A 13,430-nucleotide genomic window follows, 5' to 3' on the forward strand; every position below is an offset into this window, starting at 1 on the left:
CACCTAACCTAGAAGGTTATGTTGGAGATAAGAGATCAACCTGTGAAAATCTCTGCACACTGACCAATCAGATCTGTTGATTGTAGAGCTCCCAGAGCTGATCGAGATGGGGGAGTGACACTTCATGTGTCCTGTATAATAACATTATAGTCCGTAAAGTGAATGATTTGTTGTTACTGATATCATCCTTCATCCTTCAACAGAGACTAAAAAAGCACCAGAGCATTTTAGTTGTGTTTTTAAGATGTTAAATTATGAATATCTTCTCCTGGCTCTGAATTATATTTTGAATGTTTAGTGTTCTGGTTGTTATCGTCAGAGCTGCAGCTGAAATATAACTTCTCAAACTGTGATACACGCCACATGAAAGAGTCAGAGACACACATCCAGTGAAGAGAAAAAGCAGGAGTTATTATCGTCAGTTCTAAGGTGAACTAACAACGGGAAAAAATATAAAAAGTTTGCACATTAATACTCGCCAATCTTTCTTTAATCTTCCAGTTGTCCTTCCTGCATCTGTTCCTGCAGCTGTATAACTTTAGTCTCTGGGAGCCTGTTTGTTTCAAACGTCTTTATGTTATTAATATAGTTTGTTCAGAGTTTGTCAGATATGACGATCTTAAACTCTTACCATGTCAGGAGTTAGATTTCCACCTAGAGGTTAAAACTGCCAAGTACTACTGATTGAATGAAAGTCCTAATATGATAATATGATATTATTATATGTTTACAGTTTTGGTAGCATGTTGCAGCCTGTTAATGTTTGCTGTGACCGTTGATTACCAGTCAGAGGTGTAAAGATAAGAAAGGTTGGCTTATAAAGCACTTTTCAAACACAAAAAGACAGGTAAAAAGAATCTTAAAAATACTGAAGATCAAAATTGTGATCTCTTTGGGGGTTCCCAAACCATTGGTGGTGTAAGACTAAGCGGCAACCTTGGTTGTTAAAAATTGAAGCCAATGCGGATGTGCAAAATCCTGCAGTTTGTTGAGTGTCCACTTGAGGCTGGCTCCAAGAGCCCGGAGAGTCACGTACACACAACAGCCATGTCAGACTACATGTAGCATTGATATAAAGGCAAAAATGTTGAAATCAGTTGCTCCATCCACTATTTCCAATGTCGTTTTTTTACATCGTGTCTCGTCAAAGGGCGGCTGTGAATCAAATAGTTGAGTCAGTCGTCGTTAACCGGAAGGTCAGGGGTTCGATCCCCAGCTCCTGCAGCCACATGTCCGATGTGTCCTTGGTCAAGACACTTAACCCCAAGTTGCTCCAGCTGCTTCAACGGCAGAGTATGAGTGTGTATGAATAGATTAGTTACTTCTGATGGTCACTTTAAATAGCAACCTGCCATTAGTGTGTGAATGGGTAGGTGGGACCTGCGGTGTAAAACCGCTTTGAGTAGTCAGAAGACTAGAAAAGCTCATTTCTAGAACTTTCCAGAGGTCCAGAGAGGCCTTAGGGTTTGATTCCCATCATTGTTGTACTCATCACACTGTTCAGTAACCCCCATTGCCCCCTATGCCCCACGGATGTAATCACAGGACGAAGGTGATTACTCAGAACAACTTTGTACTGATTTCTTTTCTCCAAGGTGAACCCTTGGAGAAAAGAAATCAGTACAAGAAATCATTACTATAGCTTCTTTCATACAACTTATTATACAAAAGCATTGCCTCTCAATCATCACTTCTGGGCCTCCATACTTATGTGATGGTGATTGTGTCTTCAGAGAATCTGCCTGGATTTCAATGTTTTTTTTTGGTTGGGTGAGGAGCTGGTGTTTATTTCCCCCAGCCAATTACAGCGTGCAGGTGAGTTTAGGAGTGGATATGATTCAGGTATTGGATGCAATTAAAACCGGTGAACATGAGGGATGTGGACGTAGTGGCTAAGAAGAGAAGATCCTAGTGAGGCGAAACGCTCCCACATTCCGAAATGAGGGTAAACCTTACGTTGGCTTTTATCTGTGGACGTGAAGCTGGCCTGCTTTCTGTTAGATAGGCAGGCGCTTAGGTTGTGCTAGCGTGCTAAGTTATCGGCTTTTCCATTACAACAATTGGAATATGCCTATTCTCAAGTAGCATGCAGTGTAGCTACATGCAGTAAACGTACAAGCTAAAGTCGTGCAGTGGGAGTGCGCTTCTGGTTGAGATGAGCCCAAGAGAAGGGGCCCAATTTGAATGTTGTGTTAACAAGCGGCAACGAACAATGCTACTGACTCCATCTTTAACAAGCTGTGCCTGTAAAATCACTCACTTAAAGAGTAAAAGCTTAGCTTTGTTACACTGCTGTTGTGAAATGGACCTGCTGGAGAGCCCATCTTAAAAGAGAAATCAGACAATTTTGAGATACTGCTGTTTACTCTTGAGAACTTTACACTTTCATATTTTGGAGTTAGCAGTCAACCTGCCCAGACTTAAAGCCCCGACTTGGGACTTACCTACCTGACGATGAAAGAAAGACAATTCAAAAATTAATGCAAGAAATCTTTATTTTCTGACTTCTTTAAAAATTGGTATTCATTCTATAAAATGTGTACTAGAATGTTTTATTTTTATTTTACTATTATTTAACCAGGCAGGTCATTAAGAACAGATTCTTAGTTGCAAGGATGGCCTGGCAAATGTGCAGCTGGCTGTCCTCACATCATCCCAAAAAAATGTACATTGGATTTCAATTTGATTTTTACAGGTACATGGTTACACTGACTGTTTTTGAAGCCAGAGATCAGAGAGATGTGCACAGAACATAATTTGCCTTTTAGATGTCCAACCTATCTCTGTTAATCTACACTGCAGTAGTTTTTTTCTCTTTTGCCTTCATTTGGCTGCACATACAGCATGTGTTCTCGACAACATCACAACTCTAAGTGGATGCAGGTGAAACACACAAAACAACTTTGCTTAAATCTTCTTCCATGCATTAGCCAAGACAAGAAGAGCTCCTTACTTTGTTTAAGAAAGACACAGCAGTCACAAGTGTTTCTGTTTCTGCAGTGAGTTAAAACCTGAAATTAAAAAAAATGTCTTGCCACTGATGTGCAGCAGAAACAAGTTCCAAGCACATATTCAGGTATCACCATTAACCTGTTATCCTACATTCAAACAGCCAGCAGAAGTCTCATGAGACTAAAACTCGTTTGAATTAATTATTTTCTTGCCAAGCAATTGGTCTCCACCATTTAGAAATGAAAGTTTAGCCCTTTACTGAATGATCAACTGATATGAACTAGTGTGAGTCTCTTGCATGGGAGCAATAAGAAGGAACATAAAAGTAAAGTCACGGGATGTAAAACAGAAACAAGCCAAAAGTTGAGTCCGGGGATAATTTTCTGCAGGTTTGTTGCTACGGTTGATCTACTCGCAGTCATTTGATCCATTGGTAATGTGAAATTATTGATCACAAACGCTTAAAAGCAGCTATGAGGAAATGTTTTGTTGTTGTTGTTGTTGTTGATGATAATGATTGAAGCAGTAGGCCTAGTTTTTGTGGCTTGCTTTGCCTTTTATGTAATCATTCCTTTTTTGGAGCAAGGGAAAAAAGACCCAGTTTAAAATGTCCATTTCAACAGCAGAAATAATTATATTTACAGCATAGTTTAAAAAAAATGAATTGGGTCTGAATTTATTTATTGCTACATACTGTATGGGGTGATATTTATTGTTATAACACACCTGTACTAATTTTATGAAGGATGAGAGTTAATATCAGCTCCAACTCTTTGCCTGTTCTTTGGTTGATCAAAAGTTAGGTTGAAACAGCATTTCCAATATGGTGACCGCCATCAATGGGCTTCAAAAGTCCCATCAGTAACCAACAGGTGATGTCAATCTACATCCATGTTTTATAGAGTCTTTTGTAATGATATGTGAACACAGAGATGAAGCTGGTAGCAAGGCTAACATACCATAAAACTTTAAAAGGGCCCATCCCAGTTTAAGGCCCCGTCCCTTTAATAGCCTGGTGTTGCTTCATGTTTTGATATATAGAGGCAGGTCTTAGCTAGGGGCCTCTGTGCGTTTAGTGTTGATTAGTTTGCAGATCAATAACAATGATATAAAGCAGCAAGACACACAAAAAAAGATGAAATTTTCCTAGATGGAAAGAGACATTCAAATTATGGGGAAAAATATTTTTTTCATCCCTCATACACCTAAATTGAAAAGCTAAAAATAGCTAAATTAGCTACATTTTGGTGATTGCACGGCTCCATAGACCAGCCCAGCACTCATTAGTGATTGCATTAATACTGTGAGCAGAAAGTTTGGGCTGTCTTTCATGATTAAATAAGTAATTTGTGATTTAATTGATGGATATGCTAATTTAACAGTTAACAGTACAAATGTTATAGTCTTTCATATATCTTTGCTGTACACCAGGTTAGTTTGGATAATAATTAAAGGCCTTTCTTGTATCGATTCCTGTCCCAAAAGAAGCAGGGTGATTTCATAGCCTGAAGTAAATAAAAGTTCAGAGGAATAGACATTTTACATTAGATATGAGCCAGTTGCTTATGGCCATACCAAGACCTGTTTTACCTGGAGGGGTGTGACAGGAGGAATGAAAAGCTGTGGCACTGCCAGGATGCTAGCACTAACTCACATGCATTGATAAATCATATCAGATCTGGAAGGGCCCTTTCACTTGGCCTTTCAGGGGCCAAACAATTGCTTTGGGTGGGCCTGGCCCACCTACCCCAAACCCCCGACACATGATTAGCCATATTTTTTTTTTTTGCACACACATACTTCATGCCACGTCCTTAAGCCAACCCCTGTCAAACAAATCTGAAGGCATCCCTGTTTACCTGAACCACTTACTAATAGCATCTGCTGCTAAAGGGTGCTAAGTATTTGGTTATTTTAATTACCAGTTATATCACAAATGATTAAAAACAATTAATTATTATTAATCTAATTTAGAAAAGGAAAGATTTGAACCTCTAATATTTATAATTAATATTAATAAAAATCAAACAATCCCATCTCAATCCCTAATAATTAGGTCAAGAAACAAATATAAACCAACAACGAGCCCACGCAATATATTTCTAATCTCTTTATGGCATGGCAGAACAAGTAAACAGGAACAAGCTTTAATGTGGAACATTCAGCCACTGAATATGTCAACAGATCCAATCTCTACAAGAAGTGTGTCAACAGCTAATACACTTCAGGGTGTGGGATCTTTCAACACAGCGACTCTCGGGCAGATGTCCTGAACCACAATGTGACCCCAGAGATGACTTGAGAGAAAAGAAGCTTTTTTAAACTCTTGATACACTGCCAGATTCATTTTGACAGAGCTGGGATATGAGGCCAGGCTGAATGAAACAGAACAGCCGATAGAGAACAGCTGTCCGCTGTTGCTCTGGGTGCATGCCAGCGTTAAACCCAGTGAACACTGAAACAAACACACAGAAAGCCTGTGAGATCTGCAGACTTCTGCCAAACTGTCATCCAAAACTCCCTGGCCTTTGAACACGTCACTGGGGTTTTATCTGTGACATCTTTTAGATTTTCTCCCGTGCTTTTCAGCTTAGATTTACCTGCCTTTGTTAGGTGGGACCCTCCCCTGCTAGCCTCTACTACCTTCATAGGAAGTTATACAAATAACAACTTGCTAAACAAAATCTATTCCCCCTACACAAGATTCTGGCAAAGCACAAAGACTAATGAGTAATATTTGCCTGTGGCTGGGACAAACATCCTGTCTTGTTTTTAAGAGACTGGCTTTCTTACTGAAAATCTGTGGTTATGGATTTCTTGTCTTATGGTAAAATGGTCCATTAGTCACACTGTGACTAATATCAGGATTGTTTTTTTCATTCATGAAAATGCACTTTTATCCAGGTTTTGTTTCAAGCTGTTGAGATGTTGCATTTGGAGCTGCACGGGCTCTGTGTTTGATTCTTTAGTTTAAAGCTTGCAGACCTACTTAACATACTGTATGAAATGCAGATGTTTGCGTGTACAACACTAAAGGCCAGTAAGTAATTTTAGACACTATGATTCAAGGTTTTTTTTTGTTATATGCACAACAATCTCCACGAAGCACCCTTTGCAATGGAACCTTTTGTTATGACTGTCAATGCGCATAGAAAAGGATCTAGTGGAATAATGCTACCAAATGTGTATAACCCTGAATGGCATTGGAATACCTATCCACAAGGTTTGGTGTTGTATTTTCCTCTATTCCACTGAGTTTGCTGTAAAGGTTTGCAGTTCAAGGTAAAGGTTGTCTTTATTATCCCTGTGAGAGGGCTATTTGTTTTGCAGTCAGCAGTAAAATACATACACACATACAGCCAGCATACATCATAATAAATACACTAAGAAATAAAAAGTCCAGCTACTAACTCAAAGTGTCATGTTTTTTAAAATACCCAAAAACTCAGTAGTCTGAAAAAGGCCGCAACTGTTCATTTTACGCACAGCTTTAAATGTATCAACAATTCATTATTATAATTATTCTGTAACCCTCTGCTGCAGGCGATCAGGGATAAACTAGCATGGTCAGTCATGTTGAGGATTTTTATGCGCTTAGCATCCTGAGCTCAGTAACACCCTGTTTTTTGACACTCACCGTGCTCTCAGTTGAAAACAATTCAACATTTGAAAAAGCTCCACACTCATCAATGCCACTGCTCCTTGACCGGCCAATCAAAAGTAAGAAATGACCTCTACAGTAATATCAGCTTTGTTATCAACATTGGCGGAGATGAAACTAATCTGACTCGTCTTTTCGAGGGTAGAATTTCCAGATGTAGAGTTGCTGCTAATGCAGGGGGATGTATCCTTAAATGACAGCAAATATTAAGCACACAGGGCTATGTAAAACAGAAACTATTGGCTCATGGAGGTTCACTTTTGTAACCTAGCAACATTGAGTGCACACTTTCCAATGGGCACAGGTTGATGAAGCACAATCTAAGGCCCATGTCCACCAAGCTTTTTTTTCCCCGCTATTTTTCAGTTGTTTTCAATGGGTAGAGAGCGTTCGCAGCAGAAAGCATCTGCCTGGATGACAAGCGCTCTGCCGTTGTTGTGCGGCTGCTCCGAGCGCTCAAGTTGAAAATCTTTCAACTTTTCAGAAAGGCTCTGTTGATGTCACAGGCACTCTTTTCAAAATGTTTGATATTCCCTGTTTTGAAGCCTTCTATAGATCGTGTTTTGTACTCACATCCTCTTTGCTTCGTGTCTGCAAGGTTAAAAAATTATTTCAAATATAAAACATGCAGTAAAAAGTAACTTAGCAGTGTCGGTCACACAGCGGCCGTTGTCAACAAACTGTGGACAGGACGGACGTGCAACGCTTTTCTTTCCTGAAAAAACTCTTGGTGGACACGGTTATTGAACTGTTTTGTTCCATACCACTTGTGTGATTTTATATTTCTGCGTAAGAGTCAACAGTGGTTCCCTAGTTGTCTCTGGAGTATAATTTGTACGTGTGATTCATTAGCTTCGTAGTTAAGTGCAATGATGCAAAGTGTCCTGCTAATCCAGAATCCAGAGGATAAAATTGTAAACCACAAATAATTATCACCAAACTGAAGTAAACACCAGCTCTGCATAGCTTTTAAGTCATCTTTTCCACATCGTTTTGGATTTATGACCCCAATATTACATTTTATCAATAGGCTCCTGTTTTCAGCAGAAGCAAAAAAAATCTTATATTTTTCCTGCCCAGCACCACAAAGCAGACAGTCAGTGAGTAAAGCTTGATGTGGCTCGGGACATTTAGACTGCCAGATGTTTTTCTTTCAGGTGTAAGTATCTATTCATCAGTTAATCAATCTTTCTTTGTATAGCGCCTATTCATAACAAGTGTTATCTGAAGACACTCTTTATGTCACAAAAAGCAAGTAAAAGACCAACCATTAATCCACCATGAACACTAAGGATTGTGAACATGCATCAGATGGCCAAAGACATTACTTCAAATAAATGCAAATGTTGCTTTTGTATTTCTCACACAGTGTCAACATCTACCTCGAAAGGAAGTTTTATATGCAAAAGCTTTGTTTTAAGTCATTTTTTGCTCACATATTTTCCCCCCAAGTGGCCAAATGAATATTACCCTTGGAGGAGAAAACACCAGCTGCACAATGCAGTTCAATCATAGGACTGAAAAAAAAGATTCTTTATTTAGCTGCTGATCTCTAAACACACAAACACAAACACAAACCCAGCTTCAGTCTAATTTCAGATGCAAAGTCAAGTTCTGTAACAAAATAATCAGAAGAAATGCTAGCTTTAATTGAGGGGAAAAGCAATTCTTAAATGGAAAAATAAAACAAAGACCTTTACTAAACAAAAAAAACAGAAGAAATCTCATTAAAAATTAGTATTATGATATAAAAATCACAATCTTTAGTGCTAAGTGAGGGAGCGGTGGGGCATGGGGACTAGATTGTGTTCACTGATAGCACAATGTACTGTAATGTTCATAAACTGCATCATGATCTGCCTCTTTACAAGAGTTTGTGCTCATAAAATGCACTAGCATAAACTCCTGTAAACTTTTGCAGATTTGCAGGTGAGCTCTTTTTCCAATTTATGGTGAAGTCAAGACTCAACTGATGTCAACTCAAAGCATATTCAAACCTGTGTACATATCAAGCAGCAACCTCAAGTGTGGAAAGGTGAAGCCAATAAGCCAAAGCTTATTTCAATAAGCAATAATCAAACCTTCCTTGTGATTAGAAACATCAACATCAATCAATCACTATTTATATATCACCCATTCATAACAAGTGTTATCTCGAGATGCTTTACAGAAGAGCATATGGGATCATATGCAGGAAGGATTTCTCCTTTTCCTCACGTTTCTGTTGTCCACCCTTCCTTGCAGCTGAGGTTTAACATGACTGACCGTAGTTTATCCCTGATTTCCTGCAGCAACAAGTTATAGATGAATTGACCCTTTGTGGACTCTCTCTGATTGGTCCGCTGACCACCAATTGGAGAGCTCCCACTCAAAGCAACTGTTACTGGGCTACTTCCAGTTAGAGAAACGTTCGTCTGGACCAAGTCCTCTCAGTGCATCTCAGTGAAATCGTGTCGATATCTGCAGGGGGGACTCAAAAAATCCACATCTTAATTGTGAAGTATTTTTCATCCTGTTCCATAAACCGAAAGTTGTTTATGTCATTGGTTTTAAAACTGATATTTAAAAAATATAGTAGGTCTAACTACAATCTGTAGTAATGATGATGAGCAGTTCTGCCCTGTGACCGCTCCATTGGCAGTCAATTCCAGGGACAGTAAATTAGTCTTCTATCTTTTCCACTTGGATCTGAAGCATTGAGCACTAACTGATGTTGCTGTAATTGTGAAATTGTGCACATAACGCTCAGCTGCGTGTTGAAGGCCCTGTTGCCGACATTTAGATGATATATTAGACCCCTGGCTCCAGAAATTATCATTGATGGAGTCCAGAGGTGAGTCAGTGGAGGCATGCAGCTAGCAGCCATCGGAGGACAGCTGACATCTTTAGGGACATATGCAGAGAGGTGGCATGCCCCCCCCCCCCCGAACCCTAATTTCCACCCCAGGTGCCACCCCACTTAACTATGCTTGGTCATTTGCATGCCATGGGTGTTGAAATCCACCATTCAGGGCAGTGTTGCAACCAGCAGCTCATAGTTTCCAGTGTGTAGATGTTTGTTTGCAACTTTTTGTAATTACTTTAGATTGTGACTTTGGATGTACATTTTTTTATTCCTTAAAGATTTAAGCTTAAATGTCATGTCGATGTGTTAGTGCAGACAGAAGGTGTAAATAAATGTTCTTTATTCATACAAACTTCGTGCCACCCCTGCACAAGTCAGTGCCCCAATTAGGCCACCAAAATCCAAGAAAGCCTGGACACGCCCCTACTTGAGCCGTATGTAAAACCAAAAGTGATGAAATCCCTTTATCCTACATTTACATGTTGAATCTGAAATGCTAAATAAAGCATGGTTTGATAGCCAGAAGATACAAGAAAACAAGAATTTGGTTTCTACCTTTGGTTCACCTCTTGGAACTGAGTGACTCTACTGTTAACTTTCACTGCGACTTTTCATGTGATGATTCAACCTTTGTCATTTTTTACTAAGCCATGTGACATTTTTAATCATAGTGACTAATGTAAAAGAAGTAAAAACTTTGCTCTTTTTTCCTCTTTGTGAAAGTGCAGTGATGTCGCTTATTTGATGCTTCTGCAGCGTGCCAGACAACCTAACAAAGCCTTGTTCCTGCTCGTCACTTTTTAAATTACAGCCTTCCTTAATTCTTGTCTTCATTTAAGGAGGTTAAGGAAAAAGAATGACATCTCCCTCTTTTTGACTGTCTTTTGGACTTCTTACTGATGTCCTATGAGTGGAAGTAATGTCTGCAATGTGTTCCTACTAACTAGGAAGGCTATATAAATGCAGATTATAATGTAGAAAAAGAATGAAGTCTTTCTGCTAGAAGCTCTGTGGGAAGACTTCTCCAGGAACTGCCAGCCTGATATTGTAAAATAATCATCATGCCAGTAGCCTAGTGGTTTATTGCATGTACCCTATTTATAGAGGCTTTAGTCCTTTAGGCGGACGGCCCAGGTTGAAATCATTATTTACATGTCATTCCCCACTCTTCCTCTCCCAGATTTCCAACTGTATCCACTGTCCTATCCCTACAAAAAAAAGGCCCCAAAAATAAATCTTGAAAAAAAGTTTTCACGCTAAAAAGCAGAAAATGGGAAATTGCATGCACATTCATCCAATGCAGTATGTACACAAGGGCCCGTCTGACATTAGGGTTTTTGGGGCAGATACCGATACTGATATGTAGGCCAATATCTTTATTAGATCTATGTTCGATCTGTAGAGATAGATAGATATAGATATACACATTTATTGTGTTGATCCCTAAAATGTGGAAAACGTAAAAAGAAGACAAGATGGTCACTCAACTGGAAAGAAACGTGCATGCATCAATGCTTGACACTCTGGAGAGTGATGGTGTTTGTTGTAATCCATGTCGCACCCTCTGCTGGTGAAAGAGAACTGCTAGTGTAATACAATGAAACTCAAATGAAATGCTATTTGACTGGTGGATGAATCAAGTAATATCGGCGCATATCTGTGATAAAATTAGACGATACTGATAGTCACTGGATAAGCTAATGTTGGCCGATATTATCGGCTGGCCAATCAATCGTCGGGCTCTATGATAGGAGCTATGAAGAGGTTGAACATGTTATCATCTTTTTATGAGTCTTTATCCATTAAAGGATTTTTATTAACTACCCCTCTGAGTGCCTGAGAACTCTTCAAAAGCTTTTAAGGTGGATCCCCACACTGAAGAGCACCAGAGGGGCTCATGCCTTTCATCAGTTTTCAATCATTTTTCAATCATTTTTCAATCATTTTTCAACAACCCTGCAGCCCTCCATGCATCTTCTTCTTTTTACATGACCATCGTGTTTGTCTTTTCTTCCTGACAGGAGGTGAAGTACTTTCAGTTTCCTGGAGAGCTGCTGATGAGGATGCTGAAGATGTTGATTCTCCCGCTCGTTGTGTCCAGGTACTCTAACACTTAATTAAAAGGATTTACCCTTCAACAGTAGTTTTGTTCAAGTTTAAAAAATGGTTTACTGTTTTAAAATTGGAATGTGTATGTGTATCTTTGTCCTCAAACACGACTACTGCGACTACTGTAGTCGTGTTTGAGTAGTCTGCGACTACACCCCCCCCCCCTTTACCTTGGGGCGTGGGTAGATTCCACTGTAAACACGCCCGTGTATTCGATTGCAGGGTGTCACTATGAGATGGTGCTTCCCTCACCTTTATAACCTTTTCTAAACCTCTATAAGTTATTGTTTTTCTGCCACAACAATGTTTTGTGACTCAACTGTGTGGTCAACTCCAAATTGGTCTGTAGTATAACATGAAACATCATCATTGTTTTCCATGAATTAAAGACTTTACACCGTGCTCCCTCAGACCCTGCTACGTTACATTTGAATTTCTGACTCATGACCGCTTTAGTGAACTCAATTTCAGTCAGGAATACTCTCCTCATAGATTTAACCATTTATTGCACTTATGATTTGTTCAGTTGTATTTGGCGGTATTGGTTCGGCTCTTAGCTCTCAGCAGTATCAGTGCAGCATGCCACAGCTGAGAGCGCAAACATTTAATTCCCCCCATGGGGACATTGAATGTGAATCTAATGATACTGACATCTTGCAGACATAACAAACAAACAATTCATTCTAGAGTATAAAACGTGCTGACTGAAAGCTGGCGGGCAGGACTACCGTATTCCGCCTAAACTAACTAACGCAGTGCTCCATGAATAGTGACTATAAGTTACCCTCTGAGTTTAATTAATGTAATAAAGCTGTCGAACCTTCTTACCTAAATGGAAGCTCTGTGCTTCTTTGATTATTGGATGGTGCTGATAATGAAGGAGGGACGCAGACATCACGTTATCTGCTTATTCCATAAAGTGCGAATGGACTCACAGTTTAACCATGAAGTTTAATTTCCATATCCTGTGAGGAAGGTTTTGATATTCTGAGTGCTTTTATGTTACCTCAGAGAAAAGTGTCTCTCATGCGAGTCCAAAAATAAGTCAGACCGGTGACCTGTGAGTCTTCAGCGATTAGGATGACATGACAAACCTTTCGCCTTTTGTCTACAATGAACTCAGAACAGCTCATCTTGGTCTGCTTATGTTTTTCTGATGTCATATAGACTCTGTGCTTGTTCTGAAGGAGTGTGGAGGAACTTTCATTTTTTATCAGTATTGACAGGCACCTATGGAAAAGTTAGCAGTCAGCCTCTTGTTACAAATATATCCTTTAATATGTTTATTTTTTTAAAGTCCCCATCAAACAGAGTATCTAACTGCCGTGTCATAACTATTTCCAAAGACGTATTTCAAACAGGATAGAACCAATCACAAGATAAAAGGCGTCGGAATGGATTTTATTGGATCGTTAGCTTCGACATAGCTTTTAAATTGGCCGAAACATACAGTAAGTAAACGACCCTGAGTGCAGGAAGAGAAAATTACTTTTTCTATGTAAAAATACTCAGATAATTCTTTATTGAAAGGCACAGTATGTAGATTCTGCCACCAGGGGGCTCTCAATCAATATAACAACAAAAGATGACATTAAGGCTGGCGGGAAATCATGGGAGTTCTCTCTGCTACTCCACCCCCCACCCAGATGAAAACAAACTCCATGTTGACCGCAGTCAAGACAAACGAGCGAAATCGACCTGAGGAAGACAACATGTTTTCCTGAGTATAATTTACATGACATTTTTATCACAGCACATACAGCAACAGTACGGTCTTTGACGCAACATCTGGTGTTTCCATGGCAACTATAGAGACATGTCCAGTTACAAAAATGGAAATATTTGAGTAAATGTAAGTACTCA

General features: G+C 39.4%; 1 protein-coding gene across 1 annotated transcript in view; it reads left to right on the forward strand.

The window, feature by feature from the left end:
• slc1a7b (solute carrier family 1 member 7b) overlaps window positions 1-13,430 on the forward strand; it is a 42,727-nt gene that overhangs the window by 10,892 nt on the left and 18,405 nt on the right. The window contains exon 2 of the mRNA XM_020632509.2: window positions 11,480-11,559. Within this exon, the coding sequence (XP_020488165.1) occupies window positions 11,480-11,559 (80 nt within the window). The remainder of the gene's footprint in view (window positions 1-11,479; window positions 11,560-13,430) is intronic.

This window comes from Labrus bergylta, chromosome 6, assembly GCF_963930695.1.
Source record: "Labrus bergylta chromosome 6, fLabBer1.1, whole genome shotgun sequence".
Classification (NCBI taxonomy): domain Eukaryota; kingdom Metazoa; phylum Chordata; class Actinopteri; order Labriformes; family Labridae; genus Labrus; species Labrus bergylta.